Source organism: Tasmannia lanceolata, unplaced genomic scaffold, assembly GCF_043159265.1.
Source record: "Tasmannia lanceolata isolate RefF3 unplaced genomic scaffold, GAP_Taslan_0.1 ptg000025l, whole genome shotgun sequence".
In the NCBI taxonomy this organism is placed as follows: domain Eukaryota; kingdom Viridiplantae; phylum Streptophyta; class Magnoliopsida; order Canellales; family Winteraceae; genus Tasmannia; species Tasmannia lanceolata.
Genome location: NW_027518702.1, coordinates 6,727,158 through 6,746,750, shown reverse-complemented (window position 1 = coordinate 6,746,750; position 19,593 = coordinate 6,727,158). Strand labels below are relative to the sequence as shown.

Genomic DNA, 19,593 nt, shown 5'->3' with positions numbered 1-19,593 from the left:
TTTTAGTCTTATATCTATCCATCCACATATGTATCTGTATATATACACACATGACCACACAGAGCAGGTGTAACGTTCATAGCAACCGAACCATACTACTTGACTATCTCATTAGTTGAGGAAAGTCAGTCACCCACCAAGTCCATCGAAAATTTCTATGCTTGGTTCAAAAATCGAAACCTTGACAACAGGAAAGAGCCTTAACCATATAACTAAGAAAGAGACCCACAGTCTCGTAGCGACCGTTAAGCTTGTAGCAAGAAATAAGGAGCCATTGCGGATGATTTAGATAGAGGGTGTAGGCAGAAGCTTTCCGAGTCGGGGAGTGTGTATCTGTATACACACACATGTGGATGCATATATATATATACACATGTAGAGAGAGTTTTTATATGGTGTTCGAGCGTTCATGCACATTCAACTCTTGATATTTGATCCTGCGATAGTTGACTATCTCAGAGGTTTTCGTTTGATCAAATATCAAGGGAGGCACCTATGTCGTACCCTCATACGTGGATGAACGCACGAGCACCATAGGACGGTACTAAATTCGCCCCGTTAACAATGAAGATTATTAGCTGGTACTTGACAACTGAAAAAATGCCACATCTAGAAGAAAATTTTATTTATTTAATAGAAAACATGTTCAAATTAGTTTTTCTACTAAACATAGGTGAACACATCTTGTCCAATGCTGCACAGGTGCATCATCTTAATAGATGGGGTTTCGGCCAAACAACGGTATCAATTTATCTTGCAGTTGAAATTTGGGAATTGGAACCTCTTCTTGAGGATGAATAGGGTGCTCACTGTTCCCCCACATCCTCACCTTGAACACCACCTTAAGAAGGTTATTTGAATTTCAGCCCCTCTAGCTTCGTCATGATTGCCAACACCAACCACGTCAAAATCAACATGATCTTGCCTTCTTAGGCAAAGACCATGTTCTTTTATTTTGTTTTGTTTGTTGAAGGTCTTTTCGTACCGGTAAAGGGCTAGAAGTGGGCGATGAAAACGAAGGCCGATAGAGTATTTTTGTTATGTGTGTGGGTGGGAGAGAGGGAGTGAGAAAAAATGGGGTGATCAAGTCCCTATTTAGGGTGGCAGAGAGATTTTAGGAATTTTTCATTAATAATCTTGTTAAGAAAACAAATAAGTAGAGAAAACATTATTAAATTATTTATGGCAAAAGGCTTTTAATTTTAGTAATCCACAAAAACATGAATGGATTTTTGTTGATAAATTTTGAAACTGGTTGATTTGTGTGTAATTTTTCGCTATTATTTTCATTTATTGTGTTTCACCCATATTTCTAACTTGAACGTATATAAATGATCTCGTGGTAAACTTTTTTAGAATAGTAAATATTTGTGTCTTCGAAGTGGATGATAGAACGGACTTGAGTTCCAACACCTTCATGCACACCGTTGCGAGCCCTTACGCCCGCAACGGTGTTAAATAGAGATGCCAAAGTGGAGTTTGACGTAAGCGAAAAAACAGCCTCATTGGATTTGCATTCGACAAAGAGAAAGGAATCCTTAACCTCCCATTGATCAACATCTATGATTGGATTGAGTCCTTACTCCTCAATCTCATAGCCTTTGAACATCTTCATACGGGCGTACCCCACCATGTCGGTTCCTATGTTTTCTACATTAGCGGACTCATCCAATCAATCCAGGATGCGCACTTGCTGAAGCGTGGAGGTACCATTATTACCGATAAAAGTCCTGACAAGATTGTCAGGCTCATTCCAAAGCTCATACATGACATGGGGTTCATCCCAAGGTTTACATTGTTCCATTTGACTAACCCCTTGAACGAATATTACGACAAGAGAACGAGAAAGTGGAAGAAACGATTTCTCAAGTGGCGTTCCAACTTTGATAGCCCTTGGAGTTTGATCGCCCTTCTCACAGCAACTCTCCTTTTGGTCCTCACAGTGTTACAAACTGTTTACGCAATTCTCTCTTACTACAAACCTGCAGGATGACACTCTCCAAACCCTTATCAAATCGCCTTTCTTGCAATCATTACCTTTACACTACATATCCCAATTAATCAAGACAATATCGTCTTATTATATGATCCGTATATAGTTAGTCATGGGTGTTCCCATTAATCAAGACATTATCGTCTTATTAGTGGATCTCCTCGGCTATTTATAGAATAATCTAAGAAACATAGTTTTAAAAGTAGAGAGAGAGAGAGAGAGAGAGAGAGAGAGAGAGAGAGGTGAAAAGACAGTAAAATGGTAAAAAAAAAAAAAGTAAAAACGTTTGTTTTCAAAATGAGGGTATTTTCGTCCGAAACTCACCCAAACCTGTCAACATCACTTTTGATCAAGGTTTAAAATTTCGATTTCGGTACCGGTTTCGGTCTTCCCTAAACCGAAATTTCGACCGAAATTCTGAAATTTCGGTCGAAATTTGCTACTCTCGTTCGAAATTCCGGAATTTCGGACCGAAATTCCGAAATTTTGTAATGCTTTTAAATAAAAAATAAAAAAGTCATTTTCTCGAAATTTGGTAAATGGTGAAATTTCTAATTTCGCCAAATACCGGTTTCGGTCCCCACCGAAAACCGAAATTTCGAATTTCGGTCAAAATTTTAAACCATGCTTTTGATTGGTAATTTACAAAACTCCCCACAGCCACGTCATAGTCCGTACAAAGCTCATTTTTTTAGCCATTTTCCCTAAAGTCAACTACTTAAAGATTAGATGATAGACTCGATCATAAATAAAAACTAATTTAGACTTTTAGAAAGCAACAACCGGCCAACATTAGAAGTCTACTTCTAAACAAATTCAAAAACGTTCGCTGGGGTGGGACCCACTACTTCACCACCGTTTGAATTAGACTTTCCAACAGTCTTGGTTGTAAGGCAAGTATTTTGATTTTGAGTCACATTTATGCCTTGTCTTCATTGTTAGGCAAGTATCTCCCCCTTTGTCTAAAGTGATGCCGTTTTATTTTTCTTATTTTTGTTAGAGGGAATGACTCATCTTTCCTTCCCCATCACTCTTTGGTTTCCCTCAAAGAAAGAATAATAACATCTTACATGACTATATATATAGCACTGATTTAGCTTCTCATGGTAAGTATTAGGTGACCAGCTATAGAATATATACTAGCAGGAGCTTGCAGAGATGGAACAACAAAGAACAATGGCAGAAAGAAGAGATTGGGTTGTACAATTTCAGGAGCGACATCAGTCTGCCGATCTTTGGAATGAGAATCTCTGGAATAAACAATGTATTTAGAGAGTGCCGTTGTTTATGAGAATTCGCAATAATGTAGCGTTTGACCCGCATTTCGTCTCCTTGGGTCCATATCATCATGGAGAGGCGCGACTTATGCCAATGGAGGAACATAAGGTCAGAGCTGTTCTTCATTTCCTCAAGAAATCAAACAAACCCATGATTGATTATTGGAACGCTCTCCAGCAAGTTGGGGAAGAGTTATTGAATTCTTATGACCAGCTTGACTGCAAATGGAAAGACATAAACAAATTCTTGGAGCTAATGTTCTACGGTGGATGTTTCTTACTCGAAATGATGCGCAAATCTGTCTACAGTGACCATGGAGATTATGCTGACAATGACCCCATTTTTGGCCTAGACGGGTTCTTTAAATTTAGTGTTGTTCTCAACAAGTTGGTAGCTGTTGAAAAAGGAATGACACAGGATCAGGTGAGACCTACTATAAACAAACACCCAATTACTCTCTCTTTTTTAGTTCTTCTTTTAGTCTTATATCTATCCATCTACATATGTATCTGTATATATACACACATGACCACAGAGAGCAGGTGTAACGTTCGTAGCAACCGAACCATACTACTTGACTATGTCATTAGTTGAGGAAAGTCAGTCACCCACCAAGACCAACGAAAATTTCTATGCTTGGTTCAAAGATCGAAACCTTGATGACGGGAAAGAGCCTAAACCATATATCTAAGAAAGAGACCCACAGTCTCGTAGCAACCGTTGAACTCGTAGCAAGAAATAAAGAGCCATTGCGGATGATTTAGATAGAGGGCGCACGAAGGTGTAGGCAGAAGCTTTCTGAGTCGGGGAGTGTGTATACACACACATGTGTGTATATATATATATATATACACACACACACACACATGTAGAGAGAGCTTTTATATGGTGTTCGAGCATTCATGCACGTTCCACTCTTGATATTTGATCCTCCGATAGTTGACTACCTCAGAGGTTTTCGTTTGATCAAATATCAAGGGAGGCACCTATGTTGTACCCTCATAATGTGCATGAAAAAATGCCATATCTAGAAGAAAATTTTATTTATTGAATAGAAAACATGTTCAAATTAGTTTTTCTACTAAATATAGGTGAACACATCTTGTCCAATGCTGCACAGGTGCATCATCTTAATAGATGGGGTTTCGGCTAAACAACGGTATCAATTTATCTTGTAGTTGAAATTTGGGAATTGGAACCTCTTCTTGAGGATGAATGGGGTGCTCACTGTTCCCCCACATCCTCACCTTGAACACCACATTAGAAGCATGAATTTCAGCCCCTCTAGCTTCGCCATGATTGCCGACACCAACCACGTCAAAATCAACATGATCTTGCCTTCTTAGGCAAAGACCATGTTCTTATTTTGTTTTGTTTCTTGAAGGTCTTCTCATACCGGTAAAGGGCTAGAAGTGGGCGACGAAGACAAAGGCCGATAGAGTATTTTTGTTAGGTGTGTGGGTGGGAGAGAGGGAGTGAGAAAAAGTAAAGGCACATTATTCCATTATATATTTCACTATATATTTCATTATCATAACGAGGAAGTGCATATATTATTTCCTTAAAAAAGGCAATGGGTCCACCATGTATGATGCATCGATGTGATTTTTACCGTGTCCTTACCATGCATTCAGAGGATTTTTTGGGCCATAATTTAGGTCACCTATGCTTATACTTTGTACCACTCTTTTATAGGAGAAATTATATGATGCCCGACCGTGAGAATGTAAAGGGCAGGTAGAGACAAAACCTTATGCCTTGGTTTTTTAACCAAGGAAATGGTTCAAAAATCAAGGGAGAGGTGGTTTTCTCTCTCCGCCCTTTATAATCTCATGGTCGGGCATGATATAAGTTCTCCTTTTTATAGATCCTGATTATATAGTTAGGATAACCTGATTATCCAAACCCTTCGTTTAGTCTACCCAACTTAAATATGTCATGTCCATAAAATGATTCTAATCCTCCGATATATTGAGGGATGGAACATTACAAAGACCTCTTCAGATCGGAGGGTTAAGATCATCCTACATCAGAATATATATAAAATCATCTGAGATTTGACTCTTTTGAGATCTCACCGTTGGATCGTTCATTGCAAGATTAAGCAACTAGGATTGATTCGGATACCAGTCTAGATTAGGGTAATATTGATTTATTTATTTCCATACTTATCTTAAGACCTTTCTAGATGTTTCTATGTTTATCCCTTGAGTGTTCTATTTAAACAGGGCTTTTCGTATTTATCAAAGATTAATAAAATCTCCATTACTTGTCATCCTATGGAGATGATTTACGGAGCAGAAGCTATTTAACCATCGACTTAAGAAATGAATGGTTTGGATAGCCCAATCACGTGGGACTCACTGCAGATTTAAACAAATTCGTGGAGAGACAATATAATATCTCTTTTATTTAGACATAGTAGGCCTAGATGAGACGGATGATTTCTATTTAGGGCGGCAAAGAGGTTTTGCGAATTTTTCATTAATAATATGTTAATAATCTTGTTAAGAAAACAAATAAGTAGAGAAAGCATTATTAAATTACTGGGAAAATTACATTTACACCCCCTCTAGTTTCTGACACATCCACTTCCACCCCTATAGTTTAAAATGTGACAAATACACCCCTGTAGTTTCAATTTGTTTAAGGTAGGCCCCCTCAGTTGAAGGTTCGTCCATAGATTGAAGGGTTAGGATGATCCGATGGAGCTGATTTTTTGGGCACACCCTATCTATGTCAGGGCCCATCAAATGAACGCTTTGGATCATCCAAACAATGTGGGCCCACATTATTTGGATGATTTTTTGGTAGTGTTTGGATTCGGGTATGGGCCCACATTATTTGGATGATCCAAAGCGTTCATTTGATGGGTCCTGACATAGATAGGGTGTGCCCAAAAAATCAGCTCCATCAGATCATCCTAACCCTTCAATCTGTGGACGAACCGTCAACTGAGGGAGCCTACCTTATACAAATTGAAACTACAGGGGTGTATTTGTCACGTTTTAAACTATAGGGGTGGAAGTGGATATGTCAGAAACTAGAGGGGGTGTAAATGTAATTTTCCCTAAATTATTTATGGCGAAAGGCTTTTAATTTTAGTAATCGACAAAAACATGAGTGCATTTTAGTTGATAAATTTTGTGTGTAATTTTTCGCTATTATTTTCATTTATTTCTAACTTGAATGTGCAGAGTACCGAGTATATAAATGGTCTCGTGGTAAACTTCTTTTATAGAGTAAGTATTTTTGTCTTCGAAGTGGATGCTCGAAAGGTCTTGGGTTCCAACACCTTCTTGCGCATGTTGGCCCTTCCTAGGAAGTGCATGGTTGGAGACTTCGATTTTCAACTAGAAGAAGGACAAGAAAATATGTGTTCCGCAAAGGCGTTTAATAGAGATGCCAAAGTGGAGTTTGGCGTAAGCGATAAAAACAGCCTAGATGGATTTGCATTCGACAAAGAGAAAGGAATCCTTAACCTCCCATTGATCAAGATCTATGATTGTACTGAGTCCTTACTCCTCAATCTCATAGCCTTTGAACATCTTCATACAGGCGTAAGCCACCATGTCAGTTCCTATGTTTCCTGCATTAGGGGACTCATCCAATCAATCCAGGATTTGGAGTTGCTGAATCGTGAAGGTACCATTAGAACCGATAAAAATGATGACGAGATCGTCAGGCTCATTCAAAAGCTCAATCATGACATGGGGTTCATCCCAAACTTTACATTGTTCCATGTGATTAACCCCTTGAACGAATATTACAACAAGAGAACGAGAAAGTGGGAGAAACGATTTCGCAAGTGGCGTTCCAACTTCAGGGAAAAGTACTTCGAAAGCCCTTGGAGTTTGATCGCCCTTCTCGCAGCAGCTCTCCTTTTGGCCCTCACAGTGTCACAAACTGTGTACACAACTCTCTCGTACTACAAATCTGGATGACACTCTTCAAACCCACCTTCTGTGAAGCCTTCCTTCTCTTTTTTTTCTTCTTCTTATTTTTAACAAGATTCAAGTGTGTTGTGTAAGTGTGTATGGTGATTGAATCCATTTATAACTTCAATGACTAATGAGGAAAAGTGCTTACTTTGACCTTAAATGATTGGTTTGCAACTCGTGTAAGTTGATTGAGGAGCAGACCCTAAGGCCAAGTTTGAAATTTTTTCCCTTGGAATATTAGTGTTTCTTTTGAAGGGTTGATGATAAGTTTCTTGATTGATTAGGATTATATTTCCCAAGTGTAGTAGGTTACCATCTTTCTTTCTTTTCTCTCCATTAGGATTAGTGTCTCGTTTTATCTTTAGTAGGGAGGAAGGGGGGAGTTTTAGGAGTTCTTTTTTTATTGGTTGCTTTCTATGTTTTTGACAGGACGTTTTAAGTATTATTGGGTTTGGTTTATTAATGGCAATTGTAATTGCTAGGATTCTAAATTTTGCTTTAAATACATGATGTAAAGATGTGAAAGCCATTATTGGAATGCAATCAAAGAAGTTTTTGTCTCTCTATTTCTCTCTATATCTCTTTCTTCTTCTCTCTTTTTCCTAGTGGATTCTAGGATTCTCTCTCTTCCCTAGTAGATTTTAGGGCATATTTTGGACAGTATGCTTCAGCAACAATTTTTTGTGTTTGATCCGTTGTGTCAAAACCTCAAAAAGAACGATTCTTGACTTTTCCAAAATATTTTAATTGATTCTCAAATTTTAATTTTTTACATAACAAAATGATTATATCTATTAAGATATTGAAAATTTAATACATTAAGTAAATATAATATTTTACTTCCATTTAAGAAACAATTAGGATGTGTAAGACTCAAAACATGCGGTAATTGAAAAGATATGGTAGTAGCCATGGTTTAAAATTTCGGTTTCGGTAACCATTTCGGACATTCGGAAAACCGAAATTTCGGTCGAAATTTGGTACTCCCGTTTGAAATTCCGGACAGAAATTCCAGAATTTCGGACCGAACTTTTTCGTATAAAGATAATTCTTTCACTTAAAATGTACTCTCCAAACCCACCTTCTGTGATGCTTTCGTTCTCTCTCTCTCTCTCTTTTTTCTTCTTATTTTAAACAAGATTCAAGTGTGTTGTATAAGTGTGTATGGTGATTGAATCCATTTATAACATCAATGACTAATGAGGAAAAGTGTTTACTTTGACCATAAATGATTGGTTTACAACTCGTTTAAGTCAATTGGAGCAGACCCTAAGGCCAAGTTTGGAAATTTTTCCCTTGGCAGAAGTACCTATCAACTTTATTATGGAACTATATCATTAACTTGGTTAAGATGAGATGAGCAATAAGAGAAGAACAAGAAAGAACTATTTGCGAATTTACTAAAATGCTTTAATCGATTCTCAAATTTTAATTTTTTTACCTAATAATATGATTGTACCCAGTAATATGTTGAAAATTTAATAGGTTAAGTAAATAAAATGTTTTACTTCCAGTTAAGAAAATTACTATTACATGGGCAAAACTCAAAACACGAATATTTTTCTATTAGTTTATGAAGTGGTGGCAGAGGGCGAAGGGGGGCGAGTGAAGGAAAGAGTGGAAGGGCAGGAGTAAGGCCCTTTCTTTTGCGAGGCTGAAAACAAGAACAAATATAAATTGTATTTTGAATAGAGTTTTATTTTTCCTTGCTGTTCAGCCTTTTTCTCACTCAGTCCTCACTCATGCTCTTTCTACTCTTTACTTCCCTCGCCCTCTCACACCAATTGACAAACTAAAATTCTATGGAAAAAAATTTCATGGCAGCCAAACATGGCCTAAGTGTCTTAGTGAATACTAAAGTATTAAAATCCAAGACGTGTCCGACACGGGTACTTCGCCCATTTAGAATCCATGTAACATGGTCAATGTGAGTAGTTAGTTCATGCATTCTCGTGGGGTTTTGTACATCGAAGAGGGGAGGAGAATACTAAGGTGTTGTCAGGATCTCAATGAGTCACCCATGTACAGAGGCATTGGCTTCAAGGCCAACCTCTTTTGTCTGCTGATAAGAATCGGGGAGGGGCAATCATTCAGCATGTTTTCTAACACATTAAATTGATTGCATAAGAAAAATCCCAATCCCTTTCATACAATTCATAATTTTGGCAAAGTTCTCAGTAAAGAAGATATCAAATAAACTTTAAGGTAGCTCAAATATTTACAAAGACAAGGGATATTACTTTCTCTATATTGGGTCATAACTCATAACCTATTCAATGCAAATCGAGCATGGTTTGGCCAATAAGATGTCCACTATAGCTTATAAAACATTTGCTGCAAGAAATACACTGACATGGAAAAGCAAGAAAGATCCATCAATTGTGAGGTTGAGTCACACAAACTGAATACAAGGCCATGGTACATGTTACATGTGAGCCAACCTGTGTCAAGTCACTTATGATTGTGCTTGATTTGTGATGTTACCAACCAAGGGAACCAAGTTGCAATAATCATCTAGCTACTCACACTTCTAACCCAATCTCCCATGAGAGACCAAAAATCAATTTCCATTGTTACTTTTTTAGCAAATAAATGTTTGGGGAGATTTCTTCTCTGCAATGCGACAGGTAGATTTCTAGCTACGCACAGCTGCCATGTCTCGGTGTAATGTCACACAAATCCAATCAAGGGCTAGTGGGCTACACCCTAGCCACATTATGGGTTCATCTCAATATCTTCAGTTATTCCATTTCTTTAGTTGTTTTTTTATTAGCATCGATTTCTAATTTTTTAGGATGTCATGACATTATATGACTTGAACTCAATTACTACTTCATTTCATTATTGAGAACAAGTTAGAATAAAATTTTTATATAGAAATCTAGATTTGGCTGTTAGGGATTATTGAATTATTTTAAATACCGAAGAGATGTAAAGCTTTGATGAATTTTTACATTGAATAAAACTTTTGTTGTCTCCCTTGATTGTGGGTTGGGTAGTAAGTTCACTCTCTTTGAATTTCCTTAGCAGCGTGCTAAGGAGATCTCAAGTTCTTTCCAGATCAAGCATGATAGGCTTGTTTGCAACTGGTTGGTAGTTTGTTTCCTTTTAGTTTGTTTTTCCAAAGAACCTTTAGATTTCTGGAGTTCTACATAACTAGTTGAATTCTATGTGCTTTTGTTCAAAATGTATTGCTCAAGTCTACATACTCATCCGAGAAGCTGTATCTTTGGATTCATCATCTAGAAGTTCAGTTTTAATATAAGATTTATAGCCTTAAAGTGTGATTTATAGCCTTAAGAGTGTTTGAGGATTTATAAGATAAATCGAGTAATTTTTTGAGTAGTTGGATTCTGCAATTGTTTCCAAATATTGTAGGCTTTATAACCGAATTTTGAAGTAGGCTTTGGCATTGAAATCCAACTCAAAGAACCAAATTAGAGAAACCCTTTTTTTAATTATCTCTGTTCATACCTTGTTTGAACATGGGAAGAGTTGCAAAGCAGGAACATGAAGATTGGTGGAAATTCATCCACATGTTAACAAACTCTATGAATACAAACTTGTTCCAAATCAACGTTGATTACATAAAGAACTTTGGAATAGGCCTAGGAAGAGAAAGCTAGTGTACCATTGAGATGGGCCAATGTTTCTACTTCCCAAACTCAATAATCATAGTAATAATCCAACAACAAAGCTCAGCTGTATATAATCAACCAATAGATGTTGCATAGAGATTCAAGATTCATTACTGAGCAAGAATAACCACTTCAATTCAATGTTCTTCGCCAATATGTACACAAATACCCCAAGAACAATGGCTAACAAGACAACAAGATTATACATAAGTTTGAGGCTTTTACACAAGTTATTTGGAAAAACTTTAACAATCATTCCAACTACTTTCTACTGAACTCTGAATAATAGTCATTGCAATAAATTACAGAAAGGGTTACTTTGCCCAAGCTTGGGTAGACATGAACCGAAATGAAATGAAAAATAGCAAAAATACAAAATCCCTCGTTCATCTCCATCCTAAAACCAGCATACTGAATACTAGACATAAATAGTGCATGTAGGAAACCAAAAATACTTACAGAAGGGCCAGTTGCAGGAGGCAAGCCAAGAAATGTCGGGGTTCCTGACACAGAAGACTTTGGCGTTCTCATTCCAATGCTACTGGGCCCGCCTGACTGAGATTAGAATAAAAAAAATAACATCAGGAGCGGGATAGGAGGACTCTAAACTCAATGCAGAAGGTGGGGCTATGAGAGGAGGCAACTGATGTTCTCCTGCATCAATTTTATTGAGATTAGAATAAAAAAAGTAACAAAATATCTACTGAAAAGAATAATATGAAGCAGTAAAAGTGTAAAAAACATTGCTGCAATTGTATGTGTGAAACAACCAATTACTCCAAAAGCTTAAGCTGTCGGGGTTGGTGTTATTTAATCATATATACTTCAATACTCCACCTCAAATGTGAACACTCTTTTTCTGGGTTGGTCGTACACGTGGGACATAACACATTGTTGAAATTGTATGTGTGAAACAACCAATTAATCTAAAAGCTTAAGCTGTTAGAGTTGGTGTTATTTAATCATTTATACTTCAATAGTATGAATTGGTGATCAAACTTTTACCTGGGCATCGAGGTTGAAGAGATGTGGACAACCTGCAGAATCACAAAAAGTTCACCACTAAAAAATGCAGTTCAAACGTAGGAAGCCAAGAAATGTTATAATGGGGGGAAGCTCACCTAGTGAGAATTGTGCCATTAACAAAACCACTGTATGTACACTCAGAGACATTACACCCAGCACTGGTTTGTTGCAAAGTAACATTCCCAAGCATGAGGTTGCTGTTCCTACATTGCATGCTTGAACAAGATACTGCCAAAGGAGAAGGTGTGCAATATAGACTGCAAAAAAAATAAAATCCAAACAGCATAGCGTAAACGAAGAAAGGAACTGAATGAAGAATCCCAGGTGAATAAGAAATGAGAGATTAATAGGGAAATGAAAAGGCATGCCCCGTAATTACTTGAAATTCACTGGCCCGCACCTGCATTGGACACAGTGACTAGCTGTAATGGCAAAATTCCCATTTGGCACAATCAACCTAAAATCCGAGGAATGCCGGCGGAATGAAGAGGCACAAGCTGCAATAAGAAGACAATAACATAGCACAGAACCTTTATGTAAAAACCTATAAATATGTGTGGGAGCATGATGAAATACTAACTACAAGAAACAAACAAGACTGAAATGAGACTGAAATCAATCAACACTTGGGCATATACCATTATAATTACAAGATGTAAACACTATGTGGGAAGAAGTTCCCCATAAAACCCAGACGCATCAAAACTCAAAAAAACATAATCTAAACTCGAATCAAAGGGTAAGAAAAAGAAACACATTTCTGAATGTGCCAAAACAAATATAATTACTTAAACACAAGCCGATTATGACACAAATGAGATTATACCATGACTGAAATTAGACTGAAATCAATCAGTACTTGGGCATTTACCATTCTCATTACAAGATTATAGTAAACAACATGTAAAATTTTTTGAGGACAGATGTTGTCCATATAAAACAGACCCATCGGAGCACAAACATAACCTCAACTCGACTCAAAGGGTAAAAAAAGAAACCAATTTCTGAATATGCCAACACACATACAACTAATTAAACACACACAAACCATGACATCACTACAATTTAAAGGCCTCTTTGGGTGCCACTAAAATTGATTCTTATTGGCAAATAAGGTTATTTTTAATTTAATCTTATTTGCAAATGGGACATTAAGGCCTCTTTGGATGCAACTGTATCATTTCTAAGACTACTGCAGACATTATTTTCAAATAATCACATTTAACTTCAAAACCATTAGCATATCTACAATATACTATATATATAATATTGTGAAACAACCAATTACTCCAAAAGCTTAAGCTGTTAGAATTGGTGTTATTTAATTCAACACTCCCCTTCACATGGCACGTACATATATGTGGATTTCTAATATCAAGTAGTTATTGGGTTTTGAACCCAAAACCTGCCCTGAGGCAATAGCTCTGATACCATGATAAAATCAAAAGAGTTCTATCGATCTTGGTTGATTACAGTTAGCCATAATTAGTGCTTTATGTAAAGCACTAAACAGATAAACTGGGAAAGGTAAAGATAATCTTAGAAAGATAAAGAAAATGATGGAAACATCCTAATCTAGGCTAACTACTACATTTACTTGCTTAATCTAACCAAAGAATAGTAGGCACCCCAGGCAGAATAAAAGGGACACCCAATATACGCTTTGCATTCTTACACTTGCATTTCTTGACAAAAACTAGAAGCCCTTATTATTTAGCTTTAGATTTTTACAACTAAATAACAGGCTTTTAAAATTTCAGGTTATTTCAAAAGAAAAAAAACTAAATAACAGATTTTTTTTTATGGTAAACTGAAGGATGAAAGAAGCTTTTGTAAATGACAAGTTTGTTTTTTCTAATGGGCTGGAATTTATTATTTTCCTTGGAGAAGTTTAGAAAAGGAAAATATTTCTAGAAGTTGTTACTGTTTTACACATAGAAAACGATAACTTGAACTGACACTATTGAATTTTTACTCAGAGGCACCATCAATTTATGACATTATCCCTCTAAATTATTTATAATCATATCATTTTTAGTTTTTTACACTAAATCATGGAAAGAAAAAATTTTACCAAGAAAAAATTTCTGTAGGAAATGTTTTTCTTGCAATCCAAACAAAAACAGGGCTTTTGGATCATTTTCTACTTTTAGTTGGTTGAAAAACAACCCTTATGGCTTGCATCAGCATGCAAATTTCAAGAGGATCTTAGAAAGAATGCAACAGTCCTTATGAGAGTATTTAAACTGCAGTAATAGTGACTATGAGACTGCCATTCAAATATGTTGTAAATCATGCTTACAGTTAATATGCTAGTGCCAATTAATAAGAACTATTTTAACTACACTAACAGTGACTATGCTAACATCTGTGTGAAGTATACTCGAAAGCAGAAATCTGTCCAAAAAGTAATCATTAACCTCAAGGTGTTGAGTACGTCCAAGGTGCAAGCATTCAAAGCATGACTTTCCGATGGAGGATTATACATCCATGAAAACACTAATATGGTCATAGAAAACTAATTTTAAAACCTACTAATACTAGGTTTAAGACTTCAAGGAAACTGGCCTTAAAACCTGCTAACTACAGGTTTAAAATCACTTGACGTTTTCTGCGTTTTCTGTATGATTATCAGCCCAAAATTCAATGATAAAATCTTCGTAAAACTGAATTCAAAACCTGCTAATAACTGGTTTAAAGCCATAAGAAAATTGAGTTTAAAACCTGATAATGGTAGATTCAAAACCTCAACAAAACTGAATTTAAAACTCTATTTTTTTCATGGGATTGCCTTTGTCTTATGATTCCAGTAACTTTTTCTAACTGTCCATGATCATTAAGTTTTATTTGCACAGTTTGTATTTCTTTATGTTCATAAAATTTCCTCATAGCAGTAAATCAGGAACTTTTTTTTATAGTAAATGGGATTGGAAAAAGGGATATGCTATCGGTAAAGAAATAACACCAAGGACTAAAATTCTAGTTTGAAATAACAGAATTCTGAATTCACCCATAACTCCTTTTTTTTTCCTAATTTCTATTTTGAGTTACTTTTTTTTTTGAAATGGCATATATTATAAAAGAAACAGAAGGGACACCCGAAAGGGAATACCCAAAGATACAGAACAAAAAATAAAAAATAAAAACTAATTACAAAATGACTAGGCCATCAAATAGGAAATTGATCAGACCAATTCATCGAGATGCATACCACCCCTCTTCTAGCCAAAGCGTCTGCCTTCTCGTTAGCAGACCTTCTAACATGAATCAACTCAATATCTGATTCCGCCAATATATCTTCCATTTCGCCAAAAAGATCCAAAAACCTCCAAGGTGGAGCCATCCCACCCCTTATCCCACCCCTTATCCCACCCCTTAGCCACCGGATAACATTAAACGAATCCCCTTCAACAATTACACTCTTCGGACGGTCCCTACTCACCTTTTTTATGCCATTGAAAGCTGCTTGGACTTCTGCCTCCGTAGCGTCAGTCACACCTAAAGGGCCCCAAAAAGACCAAAGAACCTTGCCGGCATCATCACGACATAAACCTCCCACCCCGGCTGGACCAGGATTCCCAAAGCAAGCATCATCAAAGTTTATTTTTAACACTCCTTGAGGCAGTGGTTCCCATCACTGCACAACTTTATTAGCCCACTCACTACTCAAGCACACCACCCCCCATCCTTCCCAAAGATCAAACGCTGAGACAAACCGGAAAGATGGATGACATCTCGTCCAATTAATAACCAAAGCAATTATCCGCATATAAAGATAATGAGGAGCCTTGGACATTCCCTCAAACACCCGCGCATTTCTCTCCTTCCATACCACCCACCAAGTGGCAAGCAAGCATACTTCCCACAAAATTTTTCCTTTCTTCTTCCAAGGCACAAAGCTCCATTGTTGCAACAACAATTCAATAGATCTAGGAAAAATCCAGCTGATCCCAAATCTCAGAAATATGCGACCCCATATAGACCGGGTTAACGAACAATGCATAAATAGATGATCCGCAGATTCCCCATCCGCAAGACATAGGGGGCAATGATCAACAAGCCACATACCTCGGTTTCTCAGAAAGTTAATGGTTTGAATCCTGTCGCGATATGCGGCCCAACATATTTTGAGTTACTTCTATTAATATTAACCAAGCAATTTGTTCCATTTTCCTGGCTTTTCTCTTGTTTTCTACATATGTTGATATTTATAATTGAGATATGGCTGGATGTTGCTTTTCCTGATATTTGTAGTTAGCCTTTGAAGGCATGCCATGGGGTAAAGGTTATGGAACTCAAGAACACAAAATGTTCATAAAAAGGAGGGATAAGATGGGATCATATAAATAAATTAAATCAATAGAAAATCCCCATACCTCTAAATATAACACATAAATCATGAAAAAGATACACAAATCAAGGAAATCCGAAATGCACAATTGTATCAACCCTATTATAGAAAAATCAGAATCTGAAAAAAAAAAAAAAACATAAATTCTAATTAGGAAACATAAAAATTCTAAAAATGGGCAACAAGAACACATCATATAATGTTGCTATGATTGCAAAAAAAAGATAAAAAAGAGTAGGAGATGACAAACCTAATAATAACGAAGACTGATTTTATACTCTTAGGCTGCCGATTTTGATCCATAGGATGTGTTCTATCTTGTCCCAATCCTCGCCTCTCCCCTTCTGGCATCGTTTCTCCAATTGGGGACAACCACTAATCCATAAGGCAGAGAGTGAGGTGAGGTCTTTAATGCTTGATGGCAAACGAGTCAAGGAAGGGCAATCCTCAATAAACAAGGAGCAGATGTTGCCTAACGACTCCGGTAAATACACCAGTTTAGGACAATTCAAAAGAAACAAGTATTGAAGTGCATTATGATTTTTCAGTCCTTCTCCCAAAGATACTGGATTCTTGCAAGATAAAATAGTGAGAACTGTAATAGAACTCAAGCCTTGTGCATCGTTGATCTGCAAAGAACTCAATTTATCACAGCATGCGATATGCAAAATTTTGAAGGGGGCGTTCTGCAATCCCACTAGCAACGCCTCAACCTCGTTGCATTCGTCAATATTTAATTCTTCCAAAGTAGTAAGAATGTCTAGATCCCTTGGAAGAGATTTTAGCTTTGGGAATGTGCTAATTTCCAATGACTTGAGAAGAGTACGATTCTGCAGCAAATCTTCTGGTACTGACTCCATGTCTGGAAACCCACCAATACGAAGAGATACAAGTGAGGTGAAGTGCGACAATGACCTTAGCAGTAACTCGTTAGTTCCCACTAGTCGTAAATTTGTAAGAGATGATGGAGCCAATCGTGGTAAACTCTTCAACTTAGGGCATTCATAGATCCACAATGAACTAAGGAAAGGGAATAGAAGTATTTCTCCCCCTCCCACTTCTCTACACCACGCCTCCAAATTAGGCATACTGTAAAGATGAAGTGTTTCCAATGAGGGGAATAATTGTCTTACAGAGTCATTGTCATAGGACTCATTGCTCATATACTTCACATTATTCATTTCTTCGATGACGAGAACCTTGAGGAAGCGCAATTGCCCAAATGGTGGGAGATGGCTCACATTTTTTGCGACTTACCAGTCGGATTTCAACCAGATTAGAGAGCAATGAATTATCCATCATCCAAGTTGGAAATTTCAAGCTAGTATAGTCATAAATACCTAACCTTTTTAAATTTGCATGTGGTTGGAGCCCTTCAAGAATGTTCTCGTCATTATCTAGCATGTTATTGGCATCCACCTTCTCGCTCCATGATAAGCACAAAAGGAGAAGGTTTGGCTTCCCCTTCAAGTTTGCTTTTTTAGCATCTGTAGAATTTCTCACATTCTCAAGTTTTTCAATCTCTAGGTTCCCTTGGAGGTTTAAATCCTGCAACTCTTCTATTCCACGTCCACTTTCTTTGCTAACAATGAATTTTCCCAATGTTTGAAGACAATGGAGTCGTCCAATTCCAGCCGGCATCTTAGTCAGTCTTATTGTTCCTCGAAACATTACTCGTTCAAATAAATCAGTATTATATGATGATTGGAGTAAATCAATTTCAACATGTCTGAGACTAATCATCTTCCTCATGTCTTTAGGCAACTCCTGAAGTGATCTACAATTCAAGAGCTTTAATGTCTGCAAATTATATAGGTCGGAAATAGTTTTAGGAAATTTCTTAATACCAGTTTCAGAGAGGTCTAGATACATAAGATGTTTCAACTTGCCAATTGAAATCGGCAGCTTTTTAATGTTAGTCCAACTTAGATCCAACACGCGCAAGTACCTAAAACTTAAGAAAATGTTATAAGGGACCTCTTTTCTGTGGATTGTTTGACCAAATAAAAGGGATGTACGCAGCTTCTTTGCCTTTTGTAGGGCCTTCAAATTCATTGATGGTACTTCTATTCCACAATCGAATGATGAATGCCGAGTTGTTTTACGAATGCTACCAGCCTCTTTAGTCTTCATCATTAAACATTCAGCCCCCACAATTGATTTTGCAAGATCACTTACAAGGTCATGCATCTTGCACTTTGTTATATTGCCGTATTCATCTTTCTCTGCGTCTTGGAAAAAAGTCCTCCACAACAAATCATCGAAATATCGACTGCCAATATCCTCCATCAGCATTTCGCTATTTGTGTATGGTCGAAGAAAGCCTTCTGCCATCCAAAGCTGGATTAATTTATGCTTTTCGATTGTATGATCTTTAGGAAATATGGCACAATATGCAAAACATTGCTTCAAATGTGATGGCAAATGATCACAACTCAATCTCAATGCAGATAAAATTTTATTCTCATCTTCTATTGAATTCCAAGTGTTACTTTCTTTGATGGACAACCACTCGTGTTCACTGCGTTGAAAGAACATTAGGCTTCCAAGAGCCTTTGCAGCAAGTGGAACACCTCTACACTTTTTGACAATCTCCTTCCCAATTGCTACCAAGTTTGTAGTCTCTTCTACTCTTTCTGCCCCAAATGCTCTATCTTTGAACAGCGTACAACAATGATCTTGTGATAATCCTTTTAATTTGTGTTGTGGAAGTGCACCCATGATCATGGCAACCTTTTCACTACGAGTGGTTACTATTATTTTGCTTCCCTTTGCACCACCACTCAATAAAGTCTTCAACTCATCCCACTTGTCATGATCTTCGTTCCACACATCATCTAAGATGAGTAAATATCTCTTTCCATATAGAAACATTTGAATATGAGATTGCAATAGATACATGGTTGAGGGGTTACTTCCGTCCTTAGTTGCAGATTCTATAATTTGTTTTGTAATTCTTTTAACATCAAAGTGATGATCGGATACGCAGACCCACATTCTCATGTTCATTTAAGATTATGTCAACTGATTGTGAGTGCTTGACCTATTATTTAATGAAAAATTGCGTTTAAATTTGAGTCCAATAAACGGTTTAGCACTCACAATCTGTTTTCATAATCTAAAACGAACACCCTTTTCAGTTTTCAGCATAACGGATTAAAGAATCGGTTGTGCTGGACAATCAGCTGTACATAATCCCAACCGAACAGGGCCTAAGCTATTTTGCAGAAAGCCAATTTGCGGCTCCCTTTTGAAGGTGAGAACAGCCACCTCAGATGAATAGGACAAATTTGCCTAGCAAATCCCTCTGATTTAAATTTTCTACTAAAAGGAAAAATAAGCATGACTGCTCATAAATGGAGAACC

At 37.0% G+C, this 19,593-nt stretch overlaps 1 protein-coding gene and 1 pseudogene across 2 annotated transcripts; one reads left to right on the top strand and one right to left on the bottom strand.

Annotated features, from left to right (window-relative positions):
* The first annotated feature begins 3,100 nt into the window (after positions 1 to 3,100).
* On the top strand, positions 3,101 to 7,267 carry LOC143858296 (UPF0481 protein At3g47200-like). The gene is made up of 2 exons (XM_077368946.1): positions 3,101 to 3,694; positions 6,469 to 7,267. Exons 1-2 carry the CDS (start codon positions 3,281 to 3,283, stop codon positions 7,213 to 7,215), a joined length of 1,161 nt encoding a protein of 386 aa, XP_077225061.1. The 5' UTR covers positions 3,101 to 3,280; the 3' UTR covers positions 7,216 to 7,267.
* A 4,882-nt stretch (positions 7,268 to 12,149) lies between these two features.
* On the bottom strand, positions 12,150 to 19,236 carry LOC143857598 (putative disease resistance protein RGA4 pseudogene; annotated as a pseudogene). The gene is made up of 2 exons (XR_013238728.1): positions 16,478 to 19,236; positions 12,150 to 12,373 (listed from the first exon to the last, which is right to left on the bottom strand). The product of XR_013238728.1 is annotated as a putative disease resistance protein RGA4 pseudogene (transcript).
* Positions 19,237 to 19,593: the final 357 nt, after the last annotated feature.